We start from the raw sequence: 17,517 nt of genomic DNA on the forward strand, positions 1-17,517 counted from the left end.
GGCAGTGGGAGAAGGGAAGCTCATCAGACTTGGGAGTACTTCAGAACTCTTACAGGGTCTCTGGTTTATCCTGTATCTCTAATTCAACTACCCCAATTTGCTGCTGAGACAAAGCTTAGGCTCTAAGTCTTAGTGTGACACCACTACTGAGATTTCTTACTACCCTTCTCTCCAGTTTTAATTTTTTTAAACTTTCTTTTTTAATAAATGCAAACTTACAGCAATGTTGCCAGTTGAGTACAAAGAACTCTCGTGTACTGTGCTCAGATTTTCCAACTGCTAACATCTTGCACATCTGCATTATCATTCACTCTAACTATATAAATTATTATTTTCTGAACCACTGTGAATCAGTTCCAGACATGGTACCCCTTTACCTCTGAATACTTCAGTGTGTGGTTCTTAAGAGCAAGAATATGCACTTATATTATCACAGTACACATAACAAAATCAGGAAATTTAACACTGATAGAGCACTATTATATAATCTTTAAATTTTACTCAAATGTGGCCAGTTGTCCCAATAATGTTTTTATAGTATTTTTTCCTAGACTAGGATCTGATCCAGGAGGATGCTTCTCATTGCAGTTTGTCTTTATCCTCTTTTAATATCTAGAATTGGTCCTCATGTTTTTTTTTTTTTATCTTTCATGAAACCAACATTTTTGAAGAGTTCAGGCCATTTGCTTTGCCACATTACAGAAAATCCCTTGATTTAGGTTTTTATGTTCTTTCAAAATTAAAGTTATGCACTTTTAGCAGGAAGACTCATAAATGATGTCCTTCTTAACATATCACATCAAGAAGGGCTTGATATCAGTTTTGGTGATTTAGTTACCTGATTAAGATAACAACTTAATCAATTATTACTATGACAGTTGCAAATGGTAATTTTTAAACTTTATCATTCCTTCTATAATTATAAGTTCACAATCTACTGTTAAAATGTCCTTTTCTTTCTCTTACATTTATCTATGTATATATTTACCTATCTACCAATCATCTATTTATTTATTATCAGTATAGATCCACAGATTCTTATGTTATTCAGTGGGATATAATTCAGTATTACCATTTTTATTTTAATAGTCAAATTATCTAAGACTTGGTCTTGGATACTTCAAGCTGGTTCATTGTCATGTCCCTGATATCTTCTTTATTAGTAGTAGACTTTTTAGAGCAGTCTTAGGTTTACAGAAAAACTGTGCACAAAGTACCAAGTTGCCATATATGCTCTCCTCTCATCCTCACAGTTTCCCTTATTAATATCTAACATTACAGAAGAAGCCCAAGATGAGATTAAAGATGGCGGCGTGAGAGGTGAGAGAGGCTTCCTCCTAAAACTGCATATAATATGAAAATATAATTAATATAACTAATCCTGAAAGAGCAACAGGAAAGAGGGCTGCGCCAAACTGCATACATCTGGAGAAAAGAATAAACCTCATGGAGCAGGGTAATGTACCAAAGCCATGGCCCAGCTGGATCCAAGCCCCTCCCCCACCCCAGCTCAAGGGCAGGAGGAAGAGAAATGGAGCAGGGAGGGAGTGGAGGCCTGGGACTGCTGAATACCTGACTCCGGAGATCTGCTCTGGGAGCACAAACTTACATTTCATGGTACTCTCATGATTAGGGGGTTGGAAACCTAAGACAGGCAGAATTCGTGGAGAGACTGAGATTCTAGCTGCTTGTGGAAAGCAGGGATTCATATCCAGCTGCTCTGGGACAAAAGAAAGACGGGCAGTCTGAGAGACTTAGTAATAGCAAGAGGGCTGCTAAAGGGGCAAGGATAGCATAGAGCTTACTGCTCAGGAGAAAGGACAGGTGGACAAAATTGTCCGAGTGCACTTTGATCAGCAGGTTGGGAACTTTCACGATCTTCAGGAGCTCCAGCTCCCTGGCTGCCTACACAGCTCCAAAGAACCCTTCCGTGATATGCAGCCTACTGCACCTTTCTCCCAGCCAGCACCAATTGGCTCACAAACTGGCAAACCCTATCCTGGCATTAGGCCAGCCAGAGGGAAGCCCCATCTACAGCAACTACAAACACAAAGCATAGAGACTTATACCTTTTGCTCGGCCCACTGGTTCTGGCAGTGGAGGCAGGCATAGCAGCCAGGAAGCAGGAAACAGCTCTTTCCTCCCCGCAGGCACCAATACCGCATCCCTGCGACCCCGACATTGCTTCAGGGGCTGAGCAGCTTCAGAGAGTAGAGCTTCTGGGCACTACAGGGCGCCATATACAAATATGAAACACCAAAGAAACCTGGTTCAAAGCAAAATTATGAATACAACACCTGAGAAAGATTCAAATGAGATTGAACTCATGAATCTCCCTGAAAGGAATTTCTAAATAAAAATCATTAACATGCTCATGGAGGTACAGAAAAATATTCAAGAACTCAGGAATGAATTCTGGTCAGAGATTCAATCATTGAAGAGCACAATGGAGGGTATTAAGAGCAGATTAGATACAGTGGAGGAGATGATAAATGAAATAGAAATTAGAGAAGAGGAATACAAAGAAGCTGAGGGACAGAGAGAAAAAAGTATCTCTAAGAATGAAAGAATATTGAGAGAACTCTGAGACCAATCCAAATGAAAAAAATATTCACACTATAGGGGTACCAGAAGAAGAGAGAGAAAAAGGGATAGAAAGTGGCTTTGAGGAAGTAATTGCTGAAAACTTCCCCAATCTGGGGAAGGAGATAGTCTCTCAGGGCATGCAGGTGTACAGATCTCCAAACACAAGGGACCCAAGGAAGACAACACCAAGACACATAGTAAATAAAATGGCAAAGACTAAGGACAAGGACAGACTATTAAAAGCAGCCAGAGAGATAAATAAGATCACATACAAGGGAAAACCCATCAGGCTATCATCAGACTTCTCAGCAGAAACCTTATAGGCCAGAAGGGAGTGGCATGATATATTCAATGCAATGAAGCAGAAGGGCCTTGAACCAAAAATACTTTACCCGACAAGATTATCATTTAAATTTAAGGAGGGCTTAAACAATTTCCAGATAATCAAAAGCTGAGAGAATTTACCTAAGACATACTGTCTCTACAGTATATTTTGAAGGGACTGCTATAGATGGAAGTGTTCCTAAGGTTTAATAGCTGTCACCAGAGGTAATAAAACCACAGTAAAGAAAGTTAATCACTAAGCAAGTGCAAAATTAAATCAACTATACCCAAAGTCAATCAAGGGATAGATAAAGAGTACAGAATAAGATACCTAATAAATAAAGAATGGAGGAGGAAGAAAAAGGAGGAGAAAAAAAGAACTTTTAGATTGTGTTTGTAATAGCATATTAAGTGAGTTAAGTTAGACTCTTAGATAGTAAGGAAGTTAACCTTGAACCTTTGGTAAGCACGAATCTAAAGCCTGCAAGGGCAATAAGTACATATCTATTGATGATCACCCTAAATGTAAATGGACTGATGCACCAATCAAAAGACACAGAGTCACTGAATGGATAAAAAAACAAGACCCATCTATATGCTGCTTACAAGAGACTCACCTCAAACCCAAAGACACACACAGACGAAAAGTGAAGGGATGGAAAAGATATTTCATGTAACTAATAGAGAGAAAAAAGCAGGAGTTGCAGTACTTATATGAGACAAAATAGACTTCAAAACAAAGAAAGTCACAAGAGACAAAGAAGGACATTACATAATGATTAAGGGGTCAATCCAACAAGAAGATATAAGCATTATAAATATCTTTGCACCAAACACAGGAGCACCTACATATGTGAAACAAATACTAATAGAATTAAAAGAGGAAATAGAATGCAACGCATTCATTTTAGGAGACTTCAACACACTACTCACTCCAGAGGACAGATCAACCAGACAGAAAATAAGTAAAGAGATAGAGGCACTGAACAACGTAATAGAAAAGATGGACCTAACGGACATCTACAGAACACTACATCCAAAAGCAACAGGATACACATTCTTCTCAAGTGCACATGGAAAATTTTCAAGAATAGAGCATATACTAGGCAACAAAAAGAACCTCAGTAAATTCAAAAAGATTCACATTGTACCAACCAGTTTCTCAGACCACAAAGGTATGAAACTAGAAATAAATTATGCAAAGAAAATGAAAAATCCCACAAACACATGGAGACTTCACAACATGCTCCTAAATAACCAATGGATCAATGACCAAATAAAAATGTATCAAGCAATATATGGAGACAAAGAGAACAATAATTCAACACTGCAAAATTTGTGGGATGCAGGCAAGGCCATGTTAAGAGGAAAGTATATTGCACTACAGGCCTACCTCAGGAAAGAAGAACAATCCCATACGAACACTCTAAACTCATAATTAATGAAACTAGAAAAGGAAGAACAAATAAGGCCCAAAGTCAGTAGAAGGAGGGGCATAATAAAGATTAGAACAGAAATAAAATAAAATTGAGAAGGGAATCAATGAAAGCAAGAGCTGGTTCTTTAAGAAAATAAACAACATAGATAAACCCCTAGCCAGACTTATCAAGAAAAAAAGAGAGTCTACATACATAAAGAGAATCAGAAATAAGAAGGAAAAATCACTACAGACCCAGAGAAATACAAAGAGTTATTAGAGAACACTATGAAAAATTAAATGTCAACAAACTGGATAACCTAGAAGAAATGGACAACTTTCTAGAAAAATACAACTATCCAAGGCTGACCCAGAAAGAAACAGAAAATCTGAACAGACCAATTACCAGCAAGGAAATTGAACTGGTAATAAAAAAACTGCCTAAGAACAAAACCCCTGGACATATGGTTTCACTGCTGAATTTTATCAAACATTTAGTGAAGACCTAATACCCACCCCCCTTAAGGTTTTCCAAAGAATAGAAGAGGCAGTACTTCCAAATTCATTCTATGAGGCCAGCATCACTCTAATACCAAAACTAGGCAAAGACACTACAAAAACAGAAAATTACAGACCAATATCCCTTATGAACAGAGATGCAAAATACTCAACAAAATATTAGCAAACCAAATTAAAAAATACATCAAGAGGATCATACACCATGATCAAGTGGGATTCATCCCAGGGATGCAAGGATGGTACAACATTCAAAAATCCATCAACATCATCCACCACATCAACAAAAAGAAGGACAAAAACAACATCATCATCTCCATACATGTTGAAAAAACATTTGACAAAATTCAACATCCATTCATGATAAAAACTCTGAACAAAATGGGTATAGAGGGCAAGTACCTCAACATAATAAAGGCCATATATGAAAAACCCACAGCCAACATCATACTTAACAATGAGAAGCTGAAAGTTTTTTCTTTAAGATCAGGAACAAGACAAAGATGCCAACTCTCCCCACTTCTATTCAGCATCATGGAGATCTTAGCCACGACAACCAGACAACACAAAGAAATAAAAGGCATCCAGATTGGCAAGGAAGAAGTCAAACTGTCTCTGCAGATGACATGATACATAAAAAACCCTAAAGAAGCCACTCCAAAACTACTAGATCTAGTATCTGAATTCAGTCAAGTTGTGGGATACAAAATTAATACACAGAAATCTGTGGCATTCCTATACACTAACAATGAACTGGCAGAGAGAGAAATCAGGAAAACAATTCCATTCACAATTGAATTAAAAAGAATAAAATACCTAGGAATAAACCTAACCAAGGAGGTGAAAGACCTATACTCTGAAAACTACAAGACACTCATGAGAGAAATTAAAGAAGATACCAATATATGGAAACAAATTCCGTGCTCATGGATAGGAAGAATTAATATTGTCAAAATGGTCATCCTGCCTAAAGCAATCTACAGATTCAATGCAATTCCTATCAAATACCAACAGCATTCTTCAAGGAACTAGAGAAAATCATTCTAAAATTCATATGGAACCACAAAAGACCAAAGCAATCCTGAGAAGGAACAATAAAGCTGGGGGGATTATGCTCCCTGACTTAAAGCTCTACTACAAAGCCACAGTAATCAAGACAATTTGGTACTGGCACAAGAACAGACCCATAGACTAATGGAACAGACTAGAGAGCTGCAATATAAACCCAACCATATATGGTCAACTAATATATGATAAAGGAGCCATAGACATACAATGGGGAAATGACAGCCTCTTCAACAACTGGTGTTGGCAAAACTGGACAGCTACATATAAGAGAATGACACTGGATTATTGTTTAATGCCATACACAAAAGTAAACACGAAATGGTCAAAGACCTTAATGTAAGTCATGAAACCATAAAACTCTTAGAAGACAACATAGGCAAAAATCTCCTGAATATAAGCCTGAGCAACTTCTTCATGAATGCATCTCCTCGAGCAAGGGAAACAAAAGCAAAAATGAACACATGGACTACATCAAACTAAAAAGTGTAAATGACATATCTGACAAGGGGTTAACATCCCAAATATATAAAGAACTCACATGCTTCAACACCCAAAAAGCAAATAACCTGATGAAAAAAGGGGCAGAGCATATGAAGAGACTATTCTCCAAAGAAGAAATTCAAATGGCCAACAGACACATGAAAAGATGCTCCACATCACTAATCATTAGGGAAATGCAAATTAAAACCACAATGGGATATCACCTCACACCAGTAAGGATGGCCAGCATCAAAAAGACTAAGAACAACAAATGCTGGCAAGGATGCGGAGAAAGGGGAGCTCTCCTACACTGCTGGTGGGAATGTAAGCTAGTTCAACCATTGTGGAAAGCAATATGGAGATTCCTCAAAAAACTAAAAATAGAAATACCATTTGACCTGGGAATCTCACTCCTTGGAATTTACCCAAAGAATACAACTTCTCAGACTCAAAAAGACATATGCACCCCTATGTTTATTGCAGCACTTTTTACGATAGCCAAGATATGGAAGCAACCTAAGTGTCCATCAGTAGATGAATGGATAAAGAAGATGTGGTACATATACACAATAGAATACTATTCAGCCATAAGTAAAAAATCCTATCATTTGCATCAATGTGGACGGAGCTGGAGGACATTATGCTCAGTGAAATAAGCCAGGCGGAGAGAGACAAGTATCAAATGATTTCACTCATCTGTGGAGTATAAGAACAAAGCAAAACTGAAGGAACAAAATAGCAGCAGACTCACAGACTCTAAGAAAGGACTAGAGGTTACCTAAGGGGAGGGGTGTGGGAGGGTGGGTGGAGAGGGAGGAAGAAGGGGATTGAGGGGCATGGTGTGGGGGTTCACGGGGAAAACAGTGTAGCACAGAGAAGGCAAACAGTGAATCTGTGGCACTTACTACACTGATGGACAGTGACTGCATTGGGGTATGGGTGGGGACTTGATAATATGGATAAATGTAGTAACCACATTGTTTTTTCATGTGAAACCTTCATAAGAGTGTGTATATCAATGATACCTTAATAAAAAAAAGATCTAACATTAATGTGGTGCACATGTTACAACTCAGTCAATATTGCTGACATTATTATTACTTGAAGTCTATAATTTACACGAGGGTTTACTCTTTGTAAACAATGGGTTTTGACTAATGTGTAATGACACGTATCCACTAACATGGTATTATACAGAATAGGTTCACTGCCTTAAAAAACCTGTGCTCCCCCTTCTCATTCCGCCTTTTCTCCCTGCCCCTGACCACTCATATCTTTACTGTCTCCATAGCTTTGCCTTTTCCAGAATGTCGGACAGTATGGATCATACAATATGTAGCCTTTTCAGACTGGCTTCTTTCATTTTTAGTGCTATGAATTTATTGTTCCCCTATGTCTTTTCATGGCCTGACAGCTCAATTCTTATTATCACTGAGTAATATTCCATTGTGCGGACATACTAGATTTATCCATTCATCTACTTAAGGACATCTAGGTTGCTTCCTTTTGGAAATTATGACTAATGCTGCTATAAACATTCATGTGCAAGTTTTTGGGTGGACTTAAGTTTTCAAATCATTTGGATTGATATGTAGGAGCATGATTTGTGGGTCATATTGTAAGCCTATGTTTAGCTTTATAAGAAAATAAAAATACACCTATCAAAATTTTTGAGATACAGCAAAAACTTAGAGGGAAATATATAGTAATGAATGAATGTATTAGAAAAAAAGATCTAAAACCAAAACTGGTAACTTAAGTTTTCATCTTTGGAAACTAAAAACGAAATACCAAATCAAATTCAAAGTAAGCAGAAGAAAATGCATAATGAAAATTAGAGCAGAAATCAATGAAATTGATAATAGGGAACTAATAATAGATAACATCAACAAACCTAATGCTGGTTTTTGGAAAAGATCAATAAAATAGATAAACCTCTAGCTAGTCCAACCAAGAATGTAAGAGAAAAGATATTAATTACTAATATCAGAAATGGAAAAAGGATCATCACTACTGATCCCATGGACTTTAAGAGGATAATAAACAACTTATGAACAACTCTATGCCCACAAATTTGATAACCTAAATGAAATTGACCAATTCTTTGAAAGACACGCTCTCCCAAAGCTCACACGAGGAGAAGTAGATCACTGGAATAGGCCTATGTCTATTAAATAAATTGAATCAATTAATACCTTCCAAAACAGAAAGCACAGGCCCAGATAACTTTACTGGTGAATTCTACTGAAAATTTAAGGAAGAAAGGATACCAATTCTTTATAATTTCTTCCAAAAAACATAGAAGTGGAGAGAACACTTCCTAACTTATTCTATAGTATCCTAATACCAATACAAAAGCTACTACAAGAAAAGAGAAGTGCAGATCAATCTCTCTCCTGAACACAGTGTAATCCTCAACAAAATATTACCAAATCAAATACAATGTATAAAACGAGCTATACCATGACCAAGTGGGCTTTATTCCAGGTATGCAAGGCTGGTTAAACATTTCAAAATCAATTACTGTAATTTATCACATCAACAGGCTTAAGAAGAAAAATCACATGATCATATCAATAGATGCAGAGGAAGCCTCTGACAAAACCCAACATCCATTCATGATTTAAAAAAAAAAACCTCCCAGCAAACTAGGAATAGAGGGGAATTTGCTCAACTTGTTAAGAGTATCTACCAAAAAAAACAACAGCCACTGTCATTCTTATTAGTGAAAAACTAGATGTTCCAGGTTCATCTTGTACTTTCCCTTCCTTGGTCCTAGAATTAGTCATTTTTCTAGGGAGCCCTGATTCCTTTTAGTGGGTAATGGTATTTAGAAATCATGTATGCTAAAGTGCCCTTTGCTACTGGGGTATTATTACTTCTAGGCCCTTTCAGCAGACAGGGTTAGGATATAAACACACATATGCATATTTCTATTAAAATCCATGAATTTAGTACAATGCCTCAATATTATCTGTAGCCTCCCCCATCCCATATTTGTAATCTCCCTTCTCCAAAAGTGAGAATCCTGACTTCCAACATCATCAATACATGTACTCATTTATTTAGTTCAACAATACATAGCAAGTAGTTTCAGAATTGTTAACTCTTTCCACTGAGAGAAAAAAAACTAAGTTGAAGATTTGTTTATAGAATTTTTAAAGTCTTTAGAATGAGAATATATAAAATACTGTGTGAAAATGTTAGTTGGCTTAGTTTTTTTTTTTTTAGTACAGTTACAGCATTCATTTGAAATATAGCTAGGTTTATTTTTTCTGTTTGTATTTCATTTTAGAGGGTTTTCCCCTCATGTTGTAGATTTAATATTTTAATGTCTATCTTTCCAAGTCAAAAGAAACCAAAGAAGTATCCTAGGTATGGAACTTCTGGGTCACAGTGAATACATACACTTAATGTTAGTAAATAATGCCAAGTAGTTTCCCAAAGTGCTTGTACTAGTTTATACTTACCTCACAGGGTATGAAAGTTCCAACTGTTCCACAATATTGTCAATTTTTGGTGAGGTACTTAAATATTTTTTTACTAGTTTTGAATGCTTATGTAACATTATTTTCATTTCTCTGATGACAAATATTATTAAGTACCTTTTCATATATTTAATAGTGAAGTACTCAGATTAAAATAAGATAAAGATGTCTGCCATTATGTCGTTAATCTAAAAGAGGTCCTACCCAGTTCAATAAGAGTAAATAAATATTTATTTCTTCAAATACAAATAAATATTTATTTATTCAAATATAAACAAACATTTATTTATTCAGTAAATACATCCATCCATATATACCTGTGAGATACAAAGACCGGGGAGAGATAAAACTCTCATCTTAAATGGCATTACTTGTGAATCCACATATATATAGAAAATCCAAATAAATCTACTGATGTACTCTTAGAATTAATGGGTGAATTTAGCAAATAAAGATACATATATGAAAGTATTTCTATATACCAGTAATAAGTAGAAAATGAAACTGTGATAGCATAAAAAAATCAAGTACCTAGAAATGAATGTAACAAGACATGTGTAAAACTATTATCTAGAAAACTACAAAACATTACTAAGAGAAGTTAAAGAAGAGCTGAGTAATTTGAATGATATACCATGCTCATGGATGGCATCACTTCTTCAAAAATTCACCTACAACAGTGAGGTTCTCAAAGTGTGGTCCCCAGATCAGGAGCATCAGTATATACTGGGAACTTACAAGAAATGCAAATTCAGACATACTGAATCTGGAACTGTATTTTAAGAATCCTTCCTGTGATTCTGATACATGCTAAAGTTTGAGTGCCATTTATCTACAGATTCAGTGCAATGCCAATACAAATTAAATAATTCACTTCTTTTTATTGAGTAAGTGAAGTTGAAGCAAGCCATTCTAAACAAGAATGGACATGAAAATATTTTCTGGTTAATTTTCATTTAATTAAAAAATAAAGATGATTTAATTTTTTGAGAATTTCACCTAGATTTACTATAAAATTTCATCAGAGTTTCTAATATAATTATGTTACAAGGTCATTTTTTGCAATATTTGTATGGATGCTTTTGAAATACAGAAGAGACAAAGAATTTTACTATCTGAGACAAAGAATTAAACTATCTGCATGTGTTCATCAACTTATATGATGTTCATCATACAATACTTACAGTATTAAGTAAGGCATCATATACAGCATTCACAAATTTAGCATTAATCCCAGAATCTTCAGTGGTATTAAATGAGGTGGTGGTATCTTTCTACAAATTCAATTAAAGAATTAAGTGTATATAACATTTTACGGATTGTTCTTAGTAACACCTGAACCATAACTATGCCTTAACAATTTCTAAAATTTTTTAGTATGATGACAAAGAACTTTTAGGGAAAAATTGCTATAAATAAAAATGAGTGCATAAGAATTATATTATTTTAATAATTTTCTTTTTTAAAATTATAAGAACGGAGTCAAATAAAACCAATCTTTAAGATATCACTTAAGTAATATTTGGATATGTATAAATTCAGAAATTAAACATGTTTCTTTAAAGTTGTATAAGTCAATATTGGATAGAAAAAGAGGTAGATTTGTCATATGTAAAAGTGGAAAATATGTTTTATATGTTATTACCTTAAATGCAGCATTTAGTTCTGGGAAAGATTCAAACGTTGTTAGATAAAAATCATGTACTGCTTTCCAATCTCCAGATGACTTAACTTTTTCTACATCTTCCCTAAAAAGAAAACATACATTAGCCACAATCAATAGAAGTATTACTCAGATAAAATAGCATTACTGCTTTACAAATAAATGTTATAAAACATGCAATTTGAAATACTGAAGCTGAATATAGAAATATGTTCTAGCTAGTTAATATAAACAAAGTATGAATTTTTAATTCTTAATTGGATTAAGATATTAATCCAGCTTCAACTTTCCCATTTACCTGCTTTTTAAAATCTATTCTTGACATGTTCCTTCAAACTAACAACTTCTTTCCTTTACTTAGTAACTAAACTTCTTGAGATTTTATTTACATGTCTCTATTTTCTCATTATCATTTAGTCTTTCAAGTATCCATTTGGGTTTTTTTTTTTAGTAGTAACATAGCTTTTATAGTTTATAAGTCGCATAGTAGATGAAATCTTTATTTTTCTTGAAAAATAAATACTCTAGTATTTTATCACTACCTTTACCTCCTCTGTGTGTATTGACGCATATTCTCTTATTTAGTGCTTCTTTCACTTTTTTGTTTCCTCCCCTTAACCTGTTATTTCTACGTTTGTTTTCACCTTCAACTTGAGACAGCTAGTCTTTAGTCTTGGCTAACACCTTATAATGAGACATAAGTTCAATCAATTTTTCACACAAAAAATTTATGTAAAATACTAACATGCAGATGACTCTATGTCCACATACACTAGAGTGATGACACTTACTGAAAGTCTTTTATAGTTTTGGGCTGGATAGGAAGGGCAGGTTCTGGAAGACCTGGGACCTTCGTTTCGGATGATAATGTATCCATAGAGATGCGCTGTTTCTGTCTAACATCAAGGCAAATTGGTGGTAGGTCTCTCACTGTAAAGTATAAAAAGACATCCAATGTAATTAATCATAAAATGTTTCCAAAATTGTAAAATACCAGGCTAATGCAACATGAACAGAAAATTAATTATTTTGTACTGCACTCATCTTAAGATCATAAAAGAAAAACCTACCAGAGCGAAGGGCATTCACTTGAAGGACTAGTGCTGCCACCCTCCCACTCCAGCATTACCCCCAGATATCAGGCTTAACTCAGATGAAACACTATCTATAGATGTAATACAGTGCTTGTTTTCCCTGCTCCTTTCCCAAAAGTTGTCTTTCGGGAATATCTCAGGGAAACTCAAGGTTTTTAATGCTTTTTAGCTTTTTGGATATATGAAAGTCATTTATTCATGACCTCTGTAATTCTTCATTGGAGTTTTAGCATTCTTTAAATCAATCTGCATGAAAATTTTATGTATTTTTCTTTTCTGTTTTTTGCAAATATTTGCCAGTTACTTTTTGTTCCATTTACTTAACTTTTAATTGTAAAAATACAGAAAAAACTCACAAAACAAATGTGTAGCTAAATGAATTGTTATAAGGCAAACACTTTTGAAACTAACCAGTCCAGGAACAGCATGTTACCAAGCCCCTCTTTACTCTAATTAACCACATGTTGGATAGACTGCCTATTTCAATTTTAGAATTTCTCTCAAATGCTTTTTGTCTTTCTTCATTTCTTTAAAAACATTTCCTCCTTTTCATCTTCTAGTTCTCTCGAGGCATTACCTATTAAGTTTGTTTTTGCTTTTGTAGTCCTTCTGGTTTATTTCTAAAATAATAAAAATTACCAATTCTTTATTGTCACAGCACTTTTCAATTTTTACAATTCTGGTTTATGTTGTTCTTTCAAGTATATATATTTCCTAATGAATTTTAGCTCAAGTTGAAATGGGATTTTTATGTTTTTGTGGGCACGTGCTTCTAAGGTGCTTTGATTGTTCAGTGATTGCTGTTTCTTATTATTACAATATATGCAATTAAAATAATAGAAACAAGATAACTTGTTTCTCTTCTGTTGCCAGTTTTATTTGAAACTAGTTTACCCCATTTTTGGAAGTAGGTGTAGCCCTCCTTTCTGTTGCTTTTATGTAGAATTCAAAACTATGGTAGCCTGCTTTCTGAGATTTTAGGGCAGTTTCCCTCCTCACTTTTACTCAGGTATCATTTCTCCTTAATCTGTACTGTCCCTGGACTGCTCAGATTCAATTGCTTTTTTAAAAAATTTGTATGTATTTATTTATTTACATCATTAATATACTCTTACATGAACAACATTGTGGTTACTATATTCCCCCGTTATCAAGTCCCCACAACATACTCCATTACAGTCACTGTCCATCAGCATAGTAAGATGCTAGAGAGTCACTACTTGTCTTCTCTGTGTTATACTGCCTTCCCCGTGCCCAACCCCTACATTAGGTGTGCTAATCATAATGCCCCTTTCCCCCTTATCCCTCCCTTCACACCCATCCTCCCCAGTCCCTTTCCCTTTGGTAACTGTTAGTCCACTCTTGGGTTCTGTGAGTCTGCTGCTATTTTGTTCCTTTAGTTTTTGCTTTGTTCTTATACTCCACAGATGAGTGAAAGCATTTGATACTTGTCTTTCTCTGCCTCACTTATTTCACTGAGTGTAATACCCTCTAGTTCCATCCATGTTGTTGCAAACGGTAGGATTTGTTTTCTTCTTATGGCCAAATAATATTCCATTGTGTGTATGTAACACATCTTCTTTATCCATTCGTCTACTGATGGACACTTAGGTTACTTCCATTTCTTGGCTATAGTAAATAGCGCTGTAATAAACATAGGGTGCATATGTCTTTTTCAAACTGGACTCCTCCATTCTCAGGGATAAATTCTTAGGAGTGGAATTCCTAGGTCAAATGATATTTCGATTTTTAGTTTTTTGAGGAACCTCCATACTGCTTTCCACAATGGTTGAACTAATTTACATTCCCACCAGTAGTATAGGAGGGTTCCCCATTCTCCACATCCTTGCCAGCATTTGTTGTTTGTCTTTTGGATGTTGGCCATCCTAACTGGTGTGAGGTGATATTTCATTGTGGTTTTAATTTGTATTTCTCTGATGATTGGCGATGTGGAGCAACTTTTCATGTGCCTGTTGGCCATCTGAATTTCTTCTTTGGAGAAGTGTCTGATCACATCCTCTGGCATTTTTTTAATTGGATTATTTGCTTTTTGTCTGTTGAGGTGCATAAGCTCTTTATGTATTTTCGGTGTCAACTCCTTATTGGATATGTCATTTATGAATATATTCTCCCACACTGTAGGATGCCTTTTTGTTCTAGTGATGGTGTCCTTTGCTGTACAGAAGCTTTTTAGTTCTAGTCCTGCTATTCATTTTTGCTTTTGTTTCCCTTGCTCAGGGAGATATGTTCATGAAAAAGTTGCTCATGTTTATATTCAAGCAAGTTTTGCCTATGTTTTCTTCTAAGAGTTTTATGGTTTCATGACTTACATTCAGGTCCTCAATCCATTTCAAGTTTACTTTTGTGTATGGAGTTAGTAATCCAGTTTCATTCTCTTACATGTAGCTGTCCAGTTTTGCCAACACCAGCTGTTGAAGAGGCTGTCATTTCCCCATTGTATATCCATGGCTCCTTTATCATATATTAATTGACCATATATGTTTGGGTTAATGTCTGGACTCTCTATTCTGTTCCACTGGTCTATGGGTCTGTTCTTGTGCCATTACCAAATTGTCTTGATTACTGTGGCTTTGTAGTAGAACTTGAAGTTGGGAAGTGAGAGCCCTCTGCTTTAATCTTCCCTCTCAAGATTGCTTTGGCTATTCAGGGTCTTTTGTGGTTCCATATGAATTTTAGAACTATTTGTGCCAGTTCATTGAAGAATGCTGTTGGTATTTTGATAGGGATTGCACTGAATCTGTAGATTGCTTTAGGCAGGGTAGCCATTTTGACAATATTAATTCTTCCTAGCCAAGAGCATGGGATGAATTTCCATTTATTAGTGTCTTAGAGTGTTTTGTAGTTTTCAGGGTATAGGTCTTTCACTTCCTTGGTTAGGTTTATTCCTAGGTATTTTATTCTTTTTAATTCAATTGTGAATGAAATTGTTTTCCTGATTTCTCTCTCTGCCAGTTCATTGTTAGTGTATAGGAATGCCACAGATTTCTGTGTATTAATTTTGTATCCCACAACTTGACTGAATTCAGATACTAGATCTAGTAGTTTTGGAGTGGCTTCTTATGTATCATGTCATCTGCAGAGACAGTTTGACTTCTTCCTTGCCAATCTGGATGCCTTTTATTTCTTTGTGTTGTCTGGTTGTCGTGGCTAGGACCTCCACGATGCTGAATAGAAGTGGGGAGAGTAGGCATCTTTGTCTTGTTTCCAATCTTAAAGAAAAAACTTTCAGCTTCTCATTGTTAAGTATGATGTTGGCTGTGGGTTTTTCATATATGGCCTTTATTATGTTGAGGTACTTGCCCTCTATACCCATTTTGTTGAGAGTTTTTATCATGATTGGATGTTGAATTTTGTCAAATGTTTTTTCAACATGTATGGAGATGATGATGTTGTTTTTGTCCTTTTTGTTGATGTGGTGGATGATGTTGATGGATTTTTGAATGTTGTACCATCCTTGCATCCCTGGGATGAATCCCACTTGATCATGGTGTATGATCCTCTTGATGTATTTTTTAATTTGGTTTGCTAATATTTTGTTGAGTATTTTGCATCTCTGTTCATAAGGGATATTGGTGTGTAGTTCTCTTTTTTTGTGGTGCTTTGCCTGGTTTTGTTATTAGAATGATGCTGGCTACATAGAATGAGTTTGGGAGTATTCCCTCCTTTTGTATTTTTTGGAAAACTTTAAGGAAAATGGGCACTATGTCTTCTCTAAATGTCTGATAAAATCCAGCTGTGAATCCATTTGGTTTGGGGGTTTTGTTCTTGGGTTGTTTTTTGATTACTGATTCAATTTCATTGCTAGTAATTTGTCTGTTTAGATTTTCTGTTTTTTCCTTGGTCAGCCTTGGAAGGTTGTATTTTTCTAGAAAGTTGTCCATTTTTTCTAGGTTATCCAGTTTGTTCGCATATAGATTTTCATAGTATTCTCTCATAATTCTTTGTATTTCTTGTGGTGTCCGTCATGACCTTTCCTTTGTCATTTCTGATTCTGTTTATGTGTGTAGATTCTCTTTTTTTATTAATAAGTCTGGCTAGGGGTTTATCTATTTTGTTTATTTTCTCAAAGAACCAGCTCTTGGTTTCATTGATTTTTCTATTGTTTTATTCTTCTCGATTTTATTGATTTCTTCTCTGATCTTTATTATGTCTCTCCTTCTGCTGACTTCGGGCTTCATTTCTTCTTTTTTCAGTTTCAATAATTGTGAATTTAGACTATTCATTTGGGATTGTACTTCTTTCTTTAAATAGGCCTGGATTGCTGTATGTTTCCTCTTTGAACTGCCTTCGCTGCGTCACACAGAAGTTGGGGCTTTATGCTGTCAGTGTCATTTGTTTCCATATATTGCCTGATCTCTGTTTTAATTTGGTCATTGATCCATTGATTATTTAGGAGCATGTCGTTAAGCCTCCATGTGTTTGTAAGCCTTTTTGTTTTCTTTGTGAAAATTATTTCTAGTTTAATACCCTTGTGATCTGAGAATTTGGTTGGTACAATTTCAATCTTTTTGAATTTACTTACTTACTGAGGCTCTTTTTGTGGCCTAGTATGTGGTCTATTTTGGAAATGTTCTGTGTGCACTTCAAAAGAATGTGTATCCCGCTTCTTCTGGGTGGTGAATTCTGTAGATGTCTGTTAGGTCCATCTGTTCTAATGTGTTGTTCAATACCTCTGTCTCCTTACTTATTTTCTGTCTGATTGATCTGTCCTTTGGAATGAGTGAAGTGTTGAAGTCTCCTAGAATGAATGCATTACATTCTATTTCCTGTTTAATTCAGTTAGTATTTGTTTCACATAGGTAGGTGCTCCTGTGTTGGGTGCATAGATATTTATAATGGTTATATCCTTTTGTTGGATTG

At 35.3% G+C, this 17,517-nt stretch overlaps 1 protein-coding gene across 2 annotated transcripts in view; it reads right to left on the reverse strand.

Annotated features, from left to right (window-relative positions):
* HECTD2 (HECT domain E3 ubiquitin protein ligase 2) overlaps positions 1-17,517 on the reverse strand; it is a 111,268-nt gene that overhangs the window by 41,178 nt on the left and 52,573 nt on the right. For both annotated transcript variants that reach the window (XM_037003077.2, XM_073240708.1), the window contains 3 exons: positions 12,334-12,472; positions 11,525-11,627; positions 11,064-11,153 (listed from right to left, as the gene is read on the reverse strand). In XM_037003077.2, the coding sequence (XP_036858972.2) occupies positions 11,064-11,153; positions 11,525-11,627; positions 12,334-12,472 (332 nt within the window). The remainder of the gene's footprint in view (positions 1-11,063; positions 11,154-11,524; positions 11,628-12,333; positions 12,473-17,517) is intronic.

This window comes from Manis javanica, chromosome 7, assembly GCF_040802235.1.
Source record: "Manis javanica isolate MJ-LG chromosome 7, MJ_LKY, whole genome shotgun sequence".
In the NCBI taxonomy this organism is placed as follows: Eukaryota; Metazoa; Chordata; class Mammalia; order Pholidota; family Manidae; genus Manis; species Manis javanica.